Source organism: Rutilus rutilus (assembly GCF_951802725.1).
Source record: "Rutilus rutilus genome assembly, chromosome: 1".
NCBI lineage: Eukaryota > Metazoa > Chordata > Actinopteri > Cypriniformes > Leuciscidae > Rutilus > Rutilus rutilus.
Window position 1 is genome coordinate 4,016,777 of NC_140209.1, and position 15,421 is coordinate 4,032,197.

General features: G+C 41.8%; 1 protein-coding gene across 3 annotated transcripts in view; it reads left to right on the forward strand.

Moving 5' to 3' along the window:
• The window catches only part of LOC311302087 (uncharacterized protein), a 39,103-nt gene extending 24,296 nt beyond the window's left edge, over positions 1-14,807 (forward strand). Inside the window, exons 1-3 of one of the 3 annotated variants that reach the window (XM_084427677.1) lie at positions 4,645-4,735; positions 5,937-6,185; positions 13,346-14,807. In XM_084427677.1, coding sequence (XP_084283803.1) covers positions 6,128-6,185; positions 13,346-14,757 — 1,470 coding nt within the window. In that variant the 5' untranslated portion in view covers positions 4,645-4,735; positions 5,937-6,127 and the 3' untranslated portion in view covers positions 14,758-14,807. Of the gene's footprint in view, positions 1-4,644; positions 4,755-5,936; positions 6,186-13,345 lie in introns of those variants that run through there. The other 2 variants (XM_084427678.1, XM_084427676.1) reach the window with 2 other exon arrangements.
• Positions 14,808-15,421: the final 614 nt, after the last annotated feature.

Sequence of the window (15,421 nt, forward strand, 5' to 3'; positions counted from 1 at the left end):
AGCTTCAGTGTAGTGAAGCTTCATTTAATGTTGAGTAACTGCTAGCTTAGCTCGCTACGTTTTCCAAGTATCTTGCCCAACACTGGCTAACTGCATGATTTGTGTTATTGAACTGTACATTTCTGTATAATATGGGCATTATTTGGACATAGTCGCCTCTGAAAACAGAATCGGCTTCATAAAGTGTCAGAAACAGATCAAACACTGGTGTTTATGGAGGAGGAGGAGGACAGTTGTTCATATATCCATCATTCCCTCTATAGACAGCTTGGAGCAGAAGATCTGAAGAAGACACAAGATTGAGTTCATTCTAGAAATTCCAGAGTAACCACTAGGGGGCGTGTGTTTGTGCCTCTCTGTGACGTAAGCTAAACTAGCTGGCTAGCTCATCCTGTCGAAACTGTACACTCAAAAATACAGAAAGGAGTGGGAATCAAACCCTGAATTCAAAGGCTGGTTTAAGCTGTTTATTGGAGATAATACACGGGCATACTGTCTGTATTGTAAGGCTGATTTCTACGCCAAACTTAGCGATGTAAAAAAACTCAAGACAACTCAAAAACACACTCAAAAGGCAAAGTCTTATGATAGTTCCACCCAAAAGAACCTGCCATTTATGCTTAAAACAATTGACTCTGCTAAAAAGGCTGGGGCCACCATGGCATTAGCTATCGCTGAACACTGTCCAATGCTAGCATTTGATCACATTAGAGATACTTTAAGGTACTTTAGTGACACCAAGCAGACAATGGTCTCAACATTTCTGGGGCTTGTTGAATTGGAGGGAAGAGATGCCAGATCTACAAGGCCATATATGAGAGCATCAACTGTGGGGAAAAACCTTTACAGATTACCAAGGTCTGTGCCATAAGTTGGCTCTACATTGAACATGCGGTTTCACGCATTTTGGACCAGTGAGAGGAGCTTAGGCTGCATTTCTCAGTCACCAAGTCCAGTGAACACTGCTACATGGCTGAGGTGTTGTATTCCATGTATAGCGACCCTCAAAACATTTTGTATCTGACTTTTTTGAAGTCAGTGCTGGGTGAGGTACAGTTGGCCATCAAGGCTTTTGAGGGAGAGCAAGTAGATCCTCTTAAGCTACTTGACAGCTTGGTTAGCCTGATCAAGTCTGTGAGCAGCAGGGTGCTGAATCCACTGGCAAATATTGATCCGCCAGAGTATCTCTTTTGGGTCACTTTTGCCGGTCCCAAGCCCGGATAAAGGAGGAGAGTTGGAATTGTGACATTAAAAAAAATCAAGGATCGACAGAAGAAAGTTCATTTGTGGTTCTAAACATATTCAGGGTGTGTTATATGTTATGCCCAAACCACACCTATGAGTAATGAAGCGACTTCAGACCAACACATTTTAGATTTGCGTCGGGCACAAGAGTCACTCCCGCCCGAGACCCGCCCACAAAGTTACTTGCGTTTGATTCTTGCGTTTCAGATCGTTAAAATAGGGCCCATAGCACAATACTGGCAGTTTCAAGCAGAAAAGCCAAAACATTTCACCCCTTCTGGTCACACACTAGACTGTCAGTCCCTGTGGCCACTGCCCTCACTGCTATCATGCCTCAATGAGCGCACTAGAAAACCAACTTCCCTCACTACAGGGATTGATGCATTCCTATGGAAGTCAAGCTTCATGCTTGTGCAGTGCATTGTGGGATTGACAGTGGACCAGAGAATGTGTTGAGAGCATCAAAAGGTTGGACAGTTCTCAACTTTATGCAAATATCAAGTGTTAAGGAGTTCGCCTTAATGCCGAACTACTTAGTTGTTTGAACCCGGGGAAGGCGTGGTTGACACGCTATGTTACTCACTTGATTGCCCTGTGCTAAACCAAATGCATAAAGACGAAAGTTGAAATCCAAAGTGGTCCATTTATTTTAATACAGCATTATCCATAGTTTCCATCAGTGTAACAATACAAACATTTGGCCCTTCCGGGTCAAACACCTGTAAACAACATTGTATCTGCTGCCTTTATACCTAAGGCTAAGTTACAGACATACGCCACCCAGTGTTAAACAACGCAATTACAACCCAAATACAAAGCAGCATTTTGGCTCTAACATCAAGATAAAAACGCGGTCGGCAGCCGATTGCTGTGAGGTTCGGGATGTGACGTCTGTCTTGAGAGTTTAAAAATATGCAAATTGTGCCGGAGTTTATGCTGGATTTAGTGCGTAATCATTTTGTTTACAAATTAGACGTATTGCAGTTGTTATATATATGTTAATTATTTCATTTTGGATGTGGTCATTGTGATTATATTGGCTGGTTTTATAAAGGTTTATACAATTGAAAGGATATCTTTGGTGCATTTGGAAACAAAGCTTGTCTATTTCTAAATGTAATCACGTGCATTACTGATGATTGTACTGTGTGTGTGTTGAAAAAACATATTAAACACACTCGCAAAAGACAGACACCAAAGCGGAGGGGTTATAGCGCCGTCCACTGGCACGGAGCGGAGCGAGCGCTTTCAATTCATACCTATGGAAGTCGAGCTTCATGCTCGCGCAGTGCATTGTGGGATTGACAGCGGACAGGTGAAAGCGTTGAGAGCAGCCAAGAGTGTCAAAAAGGGTGGGCAGTTTTTATGCAAATTTATGCAAATATCAAGCGAAAAACGCCGAGCGACAGCCGATCGGTGTGAAAAGTAGGCAAAGCAAGATTTCGCCGTATGTTTCCGACTGTCCGCGAAACTGAGGAGGATTACTGAGCTGAAATCATGTGACATTTAAAAAGTCTTACTTTAAATGCACTTTTCATTAGCCATGATTTCTCAGTCTGGGAAAATGTTTATTACCAATACGTTTGTGTAAACTTAAAAACATCTTCATAGTCTACATTTAATACAATGACAGTTAAAATACAGTTTTGTTCACCCATTCAACGCATATGATGAAAGCATGCAAAGTGCATTTAAGTGTGACTTTTTAATGCTTTAATAATAATTTCTTCAAAGCAATCATTAGCTAATTAATGCACATATGAATGTGTAAACAATGCGCTCTTCCTCCTGATATCTTTGTTAGCGGCAACATGGAGGAGAAGTTGATTATCGCTGTATGTCTTCATTCCCCGTTCTCCATGACACATCCCTTTATTCATATAGAGACACAACAATGACAACTGAAGGTTGCTGGTGTTCCTGGTTTAAAAGTAATAAAACTGTTTGTGTCCGCGTTAAGTCCTGTTTACAATAGGCTATTGATTGATATGATGATGTGTTTGCTGCTTATCTACAGAAATGTTATGAATCTAAATAAACGTACATTTAGCCGATGCTTTTATTCACAACAACTTACAACTTATCGTCTACAATGCCAGTTTAAAAAAGAAGCAGGAAACTAATTTGAGTAAAGAACAACCTTCTTTTAAAGTAACATTCTTAAAGGGGTGGTTCAGGATTTTGGACATCGGACCTCATTTCCAAGTTAGCCTGGGTGTTATTTATCAGTGGAGACAGTTTTCAAAAATGTTCATCCAGTCCTTCCAGTTGCTTAGTTCGCCGGTGCTAGGCTAGCATGAGTCAACGGTAACTGCTAGCCTGCCATTAAAAACAGTTTTACCCACTCCACAGTACAGTGTACACCAAAAGCAAATAAATGATAACGCCAGACTATCGATGTAAATGTCTGTTGAGAGATTAATGTTAGAAATCAAACTACTCTTGCATCACGTGTGAGTGTGTGTGTGTGTGTGTGTGTGTGTGTGGTGGGCGTTCTGGCACAAAATGGCTGCCGTCGCATCATCCAGGTGTAGCTGCACATTGGCGGTGGTTGAGGAGATTCCCCCTTTCATGTAAAGCGCTTTGAGTACCCAGAAAAGTGCTATATAAATGTAACAAATTATTATTATTATTATTATTAAAGTTTAAGGGCAATGAGTGTTTTTTCTTTGTCCTTTGCTAGTGTTCTTGTTCTATAGAACAATATGTATACATATATGCGTCTTACATATATTTCACATTTATGTGCATACGGGAAAATATATGGCACTTACATGAAAATTGCCATTTTTGCTATATTTTGAAATATATGTTTCATATATGTCTATGTGTTTTACATATATGAATTTTGCATATTCTCATATAGGCAGCAGACATACATGGGCACTTACATTATATATGTAATTTACATATATTGACATTACATTTCTGTATGAGCTAGTCAGTTTGATGTTTCATTTACACCATGAGGCTTCATGAAGTCAGAACAATTCAACACAGTTTCTTCAAAATAAACTGAAATTATTACTGTCTCCATGTTAGAATTAGGATTCCATGTGCCTCATTCCTGCATAATTAGCAATTAGCATTTGAATGAACAATGACCCAGGGAGGAAAATGTATCTTGAGTTTATTACCATTGTTTATGAACATTTTCATTTAAAAGTTAATGGCTAAACGTATCTTTACAAAGGTTCACAATGCTGCTGCAGATGCAATATAATAGACAACACTGAATAAATACATTTGTCAGGTTTACTGATAATTAATCACCAGACTCGCGCATCCTCCATGTTTGTAGTTTTTAGCACTTTTTCACTCGTGTTTGTAGTTCTAACCGAATCCTCGGCCAACGCGCGATGGTTTGTGGGCATTATTAGCCGTATCTCTGGAACCAGCATACTATGATTTGGGATGTACTAATTCTGTTTTCTAAGACTGTTTAGGGCGGATAGTATGCGATTTGGGACGCACCGTCGAGTCTTCTGAGGTGAGGAGAGCAGTTCACGGTATTTCTCATATTTACACAACCATCACACACACTTTATACAGTTTGATTAAGCGACAGGCTCATTTCTGTATTGTTTTCATCGATCACAGCGATACTTGTGCGTCTTTTCTGGCGTCTTCCTTCTGAAATAAACATTTAGTGCAGCAGCAGCGAGCATGAGGAGAATATGTTGAGTTCATTCAGACCTGAGCGAGTTTGTGTTCGTTTGTGTGATTGTCTCGATGTTTGGAGTGAGAACTGTTACTGAATTAAAGAGTTAAAGTGTGAGATCTGTGAGGGGAATTATGTGAATCGATCTCTTACTTTACGTTGAGCCTACAATGAGCCACGGGAGACATTAAATCAACTCTTAAATGTTAATAAATGAATAGCGTTTTACTCTTGAACAATATTGCTTTGTGATGCTCTTTATTTTTAAATGTTTTATGATCATTGTTAGTTTCAGTGCATAATATTTTAATGATCTAAGTAGGCCTACTTGATTAATGTCATAAAATCAAACTATATTTAATGTGGACATATTATGCTGCTGTAATTATTTCTCTGTAGTGGTTGATGAAGATGAGTGTCATAGTGATTGTTTTTGTGTTATTGATGTTTTATCCATGTCATATCCATGTGAGAAATTACAGTTTACAGGCTTTTATCATGTATCCTGACTCAATTAATGTGTTTCTAACAGCAAACACTCAGAATAAAGTGAGATGATCTGCTGATGATCCTGAATGGCTTGTTGAATGAGTGTTGATAGTCTGAGGCTCATCAATATTAACAGATCTGCTGAAAACACTCTTTATTTCATGACAATAGTTCCTGTTTTCACCTCATTTATTATGCTGATGTCTTCAGATCTCCTGTAAATTGTCACTTAAAACTCGTTTCATTGGTGTCAGCAGACTGAGGGGATTTGTTACTATATGTATGTTTATTTCTGTGTTTATGATTTTAACTGTTTTTCTGACCATTATTTATATTTGGAAGAATTTAAATGATTTATATTATTTTCTATATTTCTAGATACCTTTATTTTAATGAAGAAGCAGAATAATGTTAGGATTAGCAATACAAATAGATGGATGTCTAATGAATAGGCCTAGATAGACAGACATAAATGCTTAGAAGTGTCATGTATTATAAAAAAAATATATATATATTTGAAAAAAATTTGATATTTTGGCAGATCAGCTCCTCCCACAGCAATCACATCATCAGAGAAGCTCCTCCCACTGCAGTCACATCATCAGTGAAGCTCCGCCCACAGTAATTCCCCAATAAATGCTGTAAATTCCCATCAGCTACAAGTGAAGACGATCATCAAAGCATCAGGAAGAGCTGAAATCTGCAAAGACTGAGTTTGAGGACAGTGAGAACATGAGTGATCCAGAACCCTGCAGAATGAAACACACTGAAGATCCTGAAGAACAAAGAGGTTGGTGTTTATTCTTCATTCATTCATGATGCTGAAGAACATTCATGTTAGAAACATTCAAGCACTTCACCACATTTAGATAAACAGTTCAACTTTGACATGGCAGAGCTCGACATTTAAGCCTTTTCATGTGCTTGTCCTTTGGCTCATTCTGTTGTCCGAGTAAAAAAGTTGCTTGTCCAGAATTTTTTTTGTCTGTGTGCTGTAAATATAATTTATTCTGAAGAAAATTCTCATCTGTGTTCAATCAGCTCTGATATATTTTTTAACAAGCATATTGTCTCATCTGCACCTTTAAAGGGCACCCCCCCCCCCCCCCCCCCCCCCGCAATCTTATTAAAGGAGAAGTTCACCTTTAAAATGAAAATTCTGTCATCATATACTGAACAGAAAGGAAGATATTTAGAAGAATATCATTAACCAGACAGTTTTTGGGTCCCATTGACTTCCATAGTATATATTTTTTCCTACTATGGAAGTCAATGGGACCCAAAAACTGTCTGGTTATTGACATTCTTCTAAATATCTTCCTTTCTGTTCAGCAGAAGAAAGAAATTCATACAGCTTTGAAACAACATGAGGGTGAGTATATGATGACAGAATTTTCATTTTAAAAGTGAACTTCTCCTTTAAATGTATGCTTCATCTTAAGTTTTAGATTTTTAAATTTGATCAATAGATTAAATTAGAATAGCCTAATAAGATACTATAATAATATACTATATATTTAAATATTTTTGAATATACAAATAAGAAATGTTGGAAAGAATGCTACTTTTAAACATGAAAGTAAACCGCCAGTAGGAGGCGGCAGGAGACCGTCTTAATGAGTGAGTCATTGAGTGTTTATGAATGGGTCATTGAATCTTTGACTCGGCCAATTCGTTCAAAACGCTGAATTATTCAGTAATGAAACACAGTTAAGTGTTGCTGTGAGATGCGATACGGCTCTGCTGTGATCTTTGTTTGGAACTATTTTCGTAAATTACTTGTTCCTTCAAAAAATCCACTTGTCCCGGACAAGCGGACAAACTGACAAATTCTTTAATAATAAATAGACTTAACATAAAGATATTACAATGTGAAGTTTTATTTTAAGCCCACAGGCTCCAGACTCTCATCTGGGTGCAGAGAGTATCTGGTGGCACTGGGGCTGACAATAAAGCACTAAGCTTAATTTAGGGTGTAGATGACATTAACTTTAATTATTATCATTCATGATGTCTTAATATTCATTAAAAAGTAAAACGAGTGAAAAAATGTATATGAAAATAGCCAATAATCATCCTACTGTTTACAGTGGTAATTTAGTGTTTAAATAAGAATTTTCCTACATCTTAATTTTTAGTTTTAGGGGAATCTTTGAAGGATGACCAAAAAATATGTTATCACATTAAAAATAACACATGATATTATAGTTTTGAAGTGCTGAAAGAAGATGTGTAGTACTTATAAGCCTTTGACTATTTCTGTCACTATTCATAGTTCCCTTTCGAGAGGTAATATTGAAGCAAACTTTTTAAAACGCCCATACAGGCGGGCTCTGACACGCCAGGGTGCCAGGCATCCTGATTGGTTCTCGTGTCAAAGCCGCCTCGCCATAGGTTTGTGCAGTTGCCGCAGCACAGCCAATGACCGCTCTTGTGCTCAGTTGTGCTCGCTGTGCTGCGGCAACTGCACAAACCTATGGCGAGGCGGCTTTGACGCCAGGGCGCCCTTTTGCGTCAGAGCCCGCCAGTATGGGCGTGGTCAGAGGCTATATATTGCTGTGCCTCGCCTAGGTGCTCCAGATTTTTACTCCTTCAGCGACTTCTCCACTTCGCTGACCTCCGGAATAGAAGCACTCACCGCCGTCGAAACTCCTTTCAGCGGGATAAGCTCCTGGTCTCCACCCGAGCAACCCTCACGATGCAGGCTCGACGAGTGGTTCCTGCAAGGGCGCCGACAGCAGAGACCCGCCCCCTTCTTCCCCGTCGTGGCTCGCATCAAGCCTTCTTTCTCTTCAGTCCTCTCCAATGTTGACGGCGCTAAAGATAAAGGCTATGAGGCGACCCATCCGCCCATCTTTGCCCACCTACCGCCGCGGGATGGAAGACTAAGAATCAGAGGCTTTCAAAGACCAGCGTAGCGCCACTGACCTGGCCCTGCGGGCTACGAAGTCTACAGCCCAGGCCATCGGAAGGAGTATGGCCAACCTAACGGTGCTCAAACGGCACCTGTGGTTGAACTTGACGGATATGAAGGAGGCATATCCTCCTTCATTTTTACAGAGAAATGGTTTAAAGGGATACTCAACTTTTTTGGGAAATAGGCTCATTTTACAACTCCCCCAGAGTTAAACAGTTGAGTATTACTGTTTTCGATCTCCGGGTCTGGCGGTACCACTTTTAGCATAGCTTTAACATAGATCATTGAATCGGACAAGACCATTAGCATCTCTCTCAAAAAAATTACCACAGAGTTTCGATATTTTTCCTATTTAAAACTTGACTCTTCTGTAGTTACATCATGTACTAAGAGCGACAGAAAATATAAAATGGTAATTTTCTAAGCTTATATGGCTAGGAACTATACTCTCATTCCTGCGTAATAATCAAGAAACTTTGCTGCCATACCATGGGTCCAGCAGGCGTAATGATATGACGCAGCACCTGAAAATAGTCCCCAGCTCGGTAACTTCCAACGTGACCGGGACTAAGTTTGTCTAACCCAGGGATGGGCAACTTTGGTCCTGGAGGGCCACTGTCCTACAGAGTTTAGCTTCAACCCTAATCAAACACACCTGAACAAGCTAATCAAGGTCCTCAGGATTACTACCAAATTACAGGAAGGTGATTTATTTTATTTTTTTCTTCAGGGTTGGAGCTAAACTCTATAGGACAGTGGCCCTCCAGGACCGAAATTGCCCATCCCTGGCCTAACCTATTAGACCTATTTTCAGGCGCTGCATCATATCATTACGCCTGCTGGACTCATGGTAGAATAGGCGGTGGCCGCCCACTTTTGTCCACTTACCGCCGCGGGATGGAAGACTAAGGCTTCACATCCATCCAAGCCTTGGTGCGCTACGTCTGTCCTCGCTGACCGCGCTTACGCCACCGCTGCTTCACACAATGGCTGTCCTGCAAGTCTTTCAGGCCAAACTTCTCCGTTCCCTGGACTAGTCTGAACCTGAATCTGAGGCTTTCAAGGACCTGCGTAGCGCCACTGACCTGGCCCTGCGGGCTACGAAGTCTACAGCCCAGGCCATCGGGAGGAGCATGGCCAACCTAACGGTGCTCGAGCAGCACCTGTGGTTGAACTTGACGGATATGAAGGAGGCAGATAGGGCGGCTTTCCTGGACTCCCTCATCTCCCCTTCCGGTCTCTTTGGCCTGGCCGTTAAGAGTTTCTCCGAGCGCTACACAGAGGCGCAGAAAGCATCATAGGCGATGTGCCACTTCCTTCCGAAATGTTCCAACTCGTCTTTGAGCCGCCAGACCAGAAGGAAGCCTCCTCAACAGCAGCCCAAGTCAGCGCCGCCGGTCACTCAGCCCCAGCCCAGCGGCTGAAGTCCATCGCCGCTCCCGCTCTGCTAGGCACACTCCGTTCCCTGAGAGGCGGGGTCCCCCACCCAGGATTGCATTGGACCCCGAGCCTCGTAAGCTGTTCTAGCCACAGGGAGAAAAAGAGAGAATTCGAGTCCCGCCAAGGTCGGACCTATCGCTCTCAAATATTTCAGACGTTCCCCCAGTTCCCTCTGTTCAGGCGGCTGGAAATGTAAACTCCGCAGCAATTGAGTCTGCCGTGAAGCACGCTCACCTGCAAACAAACGCTGTTTTCACGGTGACACAAAGCAAGAAAAGAGCTCTTTTCTCTACATATGTGTCATATGTAGGTCATGTGCCTGCTATAAAGTTTGCACGCCTACACACAAGCACTGTCCCCACAGTAACCAATTCGCCATCACAGGCAGGGAATTTAACAAACGTAGAAGGTGTGCCCACCACAATGTCTTCACCTCCACACATAAACACTGTGCATACAGTCTCAAGCCCCCCGTCAGCTCACGCTGCCAATGTAGTTCAGGTGCCTATTATGATGTGCGCGCCCCTACACATAAACACTTCCAACACGGTGTCATCTTTTCCCCTATCAGGGATAAGAAGGTAACAAATGTAGACTGTGTGCCCACTGCTATGAACGCACCGCTACATGTGAAAACTGTTCCTGTGGGGCTAGTTTCCTGTGGGGCTAGTTTCCTGGGAGGCTATCCCCGAAATATCTAAATTGGTGTTGAACATAATAAAACGAGGTTATTCGCTCCAGTTTGCTCGAAGACCTCCGCGCTTTCGAGCCAAGGTCGAGACAGCGGTCGAAGGGGCCCATGTTCTCCATACCGAAGTGTCAAAACTGTTGAAAAAGAGAGCTGTCGAAACAGTTCCTATGTCACAGAGCGAGTCAGGCTTTTACAGTCGCTACTTTCTCGTCCCCAAAAAGGATGGAGGTCTCAGACCCATTCTAGATCTCAGACACTTGAACAAAGCGCTTAAGACACGTCCGTTCAGGATGTTGACAACCAAACAAATTCTTGTGTATATTGGCCCGGGAGATTGGTTTTTCTCAGTGGATCTGAAAGACGCCTATTTTCACATCCAGATAGCGCCCCATCACAGACCATTCCTGAGGTTTGCATTCGAAGAGCAGGCCTATCAGTACACAGTACTACCATTCAGCCTGTCTCTAGCGCCCCGTACCTTCACGAATGTGACGTGACAGATCTTACCACTCTGCGGGCTCGTCTCGCCTGCTTCACCGATGACGACCCGCTCCTCGCCCCTTTGCTTTAGCCGCGCAAGAAGCGCCGTTCACAAAGGGAGCCTGAGCGAGGTGAGACGAGCAAGATCACACTGGCCCAGTCCCCAGGTGCCTCAGTCTCTCTCCAGCGGTCTCCCACGCCAGTCCTGTTTACACAGGCCATCCAGCGCCCCTCTCTGCGAGCGGCGGACCTCGTGTCGTTCAGGGCTTCGGACGAGGAAGAAGAGGAAAAGGATGAAAGCCTTTCCCTCGCGGCTTCGGACTGCGACGACAAAACAAATTCTCACGTAAATTGGCCCGGGTGATTGGTTTTTCTCAGTGGATCTGAAAGACGCCTATTTTCACATCCAGATAGCGCCCCATCACAGACCATTCCTGAGGTTTGCATTCGAAGGGCAGGCTTATCACTACACAGTACTACCATTCGGCCTGTCTCTAGCGGCCTGTACCTTCACGGAGTGTATGGACGCGGCACTCTTCCCCTTGAGACAGTGGGGAGTGTGTGTGTTAAACTACCTCGACGATTGGCTCATCATAGCCCAATCAGAGAAGCTATTAATAACTCACAGAGCCTGGCTCCTCATCCACTTAAAATGCCTGGGCCTCAGTATCAATTTCTCCAAAAGCACACTATCTCTCAGCCGGAACTTCTCCTTCCTGGGTATAGAAATAGACTCGGTACACATGAGAGCGCACCTCACCGAAGCGCACGCGCTTTCTATTTTGTGCCTGGTGACTAGAGATGCACCGATTGATTGGCTGGTGACCGGAATTGGCCGATTTTCACGTGATCGGCCGTAACCAGCGACCGGCCTATCAGTCTGACAAATGCCGATTTTATGCCGGTCAAATGCACTCAGGCACCGCATGATTAACATCGCGCAACATCAGCATCACACGGAGCACATGTAGAAAACCTTGTGAATTACGTCCGTTCAGACCGCAAGCGCGTATTTTTTTTCCGCCGTGCATGTTAATCAATGAGTGCATTCACAACGGAAGCAGGAGCAGCGCGTGAGAGTCAAGCAGGAGCGTCGCGAGCAGTGAAGCGCGTGTTTCGGCGCCGAGTCTATTTGCTGCACTGCTCACGCTCAATTAAAGGGAAAGCACACTTTTGATGGAAAATAGCCTAAATAGGGTTTCTCAAAAAAAGTGCCTAAAATGCACAGAATTTGTGTGTTTTAACAAGAACTGGAGTAGGCTATGTCAGAAAAGAAAACAAAGACTAATATTTATAGAAAATATACCCATTTAAACTTGTTTTATTATTCAGTTTGTACAAGTGATTGCAATAGGCCTGTGTGTGTGTATATATATATATATATATATATATATATATATATATATATATATATATATATAAAATTATTGGATATTGAATGTGAAAAGGAAATGGTTCTTCCACAACACTGCACTTTAGATGTGTGTGAACTATGGAAATTGTAAAATGTTCTATTACAGAAAAGATATAAAATAAATATGTGTGGTGGTGTGGCGCAATGGATAAGTGGTGGTGGTGTGGCGCAATGGATAAGACACATGCCTTTGGTGTGAGAGACCCGGGTTCGAATCCACTGTGAGACACCAATGTGTCCCTGAGCAAGACACTTAACCCCTAGTTGCTCCAGAGGCGTGCGACCTCTGACATATATAGCAATTGTAAGTCGCTTTGGATAAAAGCGTCAGCTAAATGAATAAATGTAAATGTAAATGTGTGTGTGCTGTAAAGTGGTTAGAAAAAATTAAATCGGAATCGGCTAAAATCGGTATCGGCAGGTCAAACTCAGTGAAAAATCGGAATCGGCCCAGAAAATTGTAATCGGTGCATCTCTACTGGCGACGTCTTTCAGGGCGGGCGCCAGTGTTCCCCTCAAGAGATTCCAGAAGATGCTTGGTCTCATGGCTTCGGCCTCACCAGTACTCAAACTAGGACTTACAAATCAGAGCAAGTCACGGCTAGTCTAATGTGACCGGCCATTAATAATTCGTTTTAGTCAAATAAATATCAATCTCAAAGTTGGTGTCAAAATATGGCAGTATTGTATATTTTAATGTTAATATCATGTTAGATAATTGTCATTGATCAAATATATTCAATAGTTCTTGCTAAAGAAACATGGGATTTGTGCCTATAATGTTTTAAAGATAATAATTGGATGATAAATTTTCCTCATTCATGGAAAGTTTCAAGGACATATAATCTATTTATAAAAGGTATCAAATTATCATAATATTTTATAACAGTTGTCTACTTTCTACTATTACATCAGGGCTCACTTTCATGCCCTTTCACTTTATATTTCTCTCTTTGAATTATTTTGATGTACTAAAAATTTAATTCATAATTTTCTCTTTGATTTCAGACCGGATGGAAGAGAGTGAAGAACTGAGTGAAGTGGAGGAGGAGAGTGAAGAACTGAGTGAAGTGAAGGAGGAGAGTGAAGAACTGAGTGAAGTGGAGGAGGAGAGTGAAGAACTGAGTGAAGTGGAGGAGGAACATCATGTCAAACCTGGAGGAAAACCTTTGAGTCGCTCAAAGACTAAAAATAATTTTTTAAAGAAAAGAGCCAAGAAATCTTTAACCTGCACTCAGTGTGGAAAGAGTCTCGCACACAAAGATAGTCTTGATGTTCACATGAGAATTCACACCGGAGAGAAGCCGTTCACATGTGATCAGTGTGGAAAGAGTTTCAGTCAATCATCAACCCTTAATGTTCACATGAGGATCCACACCGGAGAGAAGCCGTTCTCATGTGATCAATGCGGCAAAACATTTCATGGGTCATCACACCTGAAGAAACACCTGACAGTTCATATGAAGGAGAAGCCGCATTCATGTTCTGTGTGTGGAAAGAGTTTTTCACTGCTGCAATATTTACATGCACATCAGAAAACTCACACTGGTGTGAGAGAGTACATGTGCTTTGAGTGTGAGAAGACTTTTATTACAGCAGACATTTTAAAACAGCACCAGAGAATTCACACTGGAGAAAAACCTTACAAGTGTTCACACTGTGACAAGAGATTCAGTCAGTCATCATTTCTGAAAACACATGAGAGGAACCACACTGGTGAAAAACCTTACAGGTGTTCACACTGTGACAAGAGATTCAGTGACTCATCATATCTGAGATCACATGAGAGGATCCACACTGGAGAAAAACCTTACAAGTGTTCACACTGTGACAAGATATTCAGTCGATCAACAAATCTGAAAACACATGAGAGGATCCACACCGGAGAGAAGCTGCACACGTGTGATCTATGTGGGAAGAGTTTCACAATCAAACAGAAACTTGATGTTCATATGATGATTCACACTGGAGAGAAGCCATTCATGTGTGATCAGTGTGAAAAGAGATTCTCATGCAAACGATATCTTAAAAAACACATGATGATCCACACCGGAGTGAAGCCGTTCTCATGTGATCAGTGCGGCAAAACATTTCTCTGGGCATCAGACCTGAAGATACACCTGACAGTTCATACAAAGGAGAAGCCGCATTCATGTTCTGTGTGTGGAAAGAGTTTTTCACAGCTGCCTAATTTACATACACATGAGAAAATTCACACTGGTGTGAGAGAGTACATGTGCTTTGAGTGTGAGAAGATCTTTACCACAGCAAACAGTTTAAAACTGCACCAGAGAATTCACACCGGAGAAAAACCTTACAAGTGTTCACACTGTGACAAGAGATTCAGTCAGTCAGGACATCTGAGATCACATGAGAGGATCCACAGCAGAGAGATTGTTGTCACTTTGTTGATTGATTGATGTCTTTTAAATGTACAGTATGTAATTTTTTTCGCCGATAAATCTAAATCAAAATTTTTGAGAGCCTGATTACAAACAAAAGTCTCACCATTAAATGCCAAGCACACAATTATATATTGGCCGATACTGATAACATTAAAAATGATCATATATCGGCCGATAACATTAAAAATGGACATATATAGCCCCATAACATTAAAAAATGAACATATATCGGCCGATACCGATAACATTAAATGTACAGTATGTCATTTTTTTCACCACTAGGGGTCGCTAACCTCTTACAATAACAAAGGCGTAGTTTGATGACGCAACGTTTGCTAAGAACTATGGATTTTGTCGTCAACGTCAAGCCGACCGATCTAATAATGTTTAAGGATGAGTAAATACATCAATGCTTTTATCATGACTGTGATATGAAGCAGTTCGGGATTGCTAAAAGACAGCTATCAGCTCCACACGCGACGCGAGTCCCGCGGATATAAAAGGAATATGGGCATTTCATTCTACTGAACTACACGAGTGCAGAATTACTACTCACAGGTCAGTTTATTAGGCAAATTAAACTTGTGAGGTAACGCAGCGCTGTTTCACTTGGTCTAACATTACACTATCACACTAAACTGCATTTGAATGTTGAAATTTATGTGTTAGTTTGTCTGTA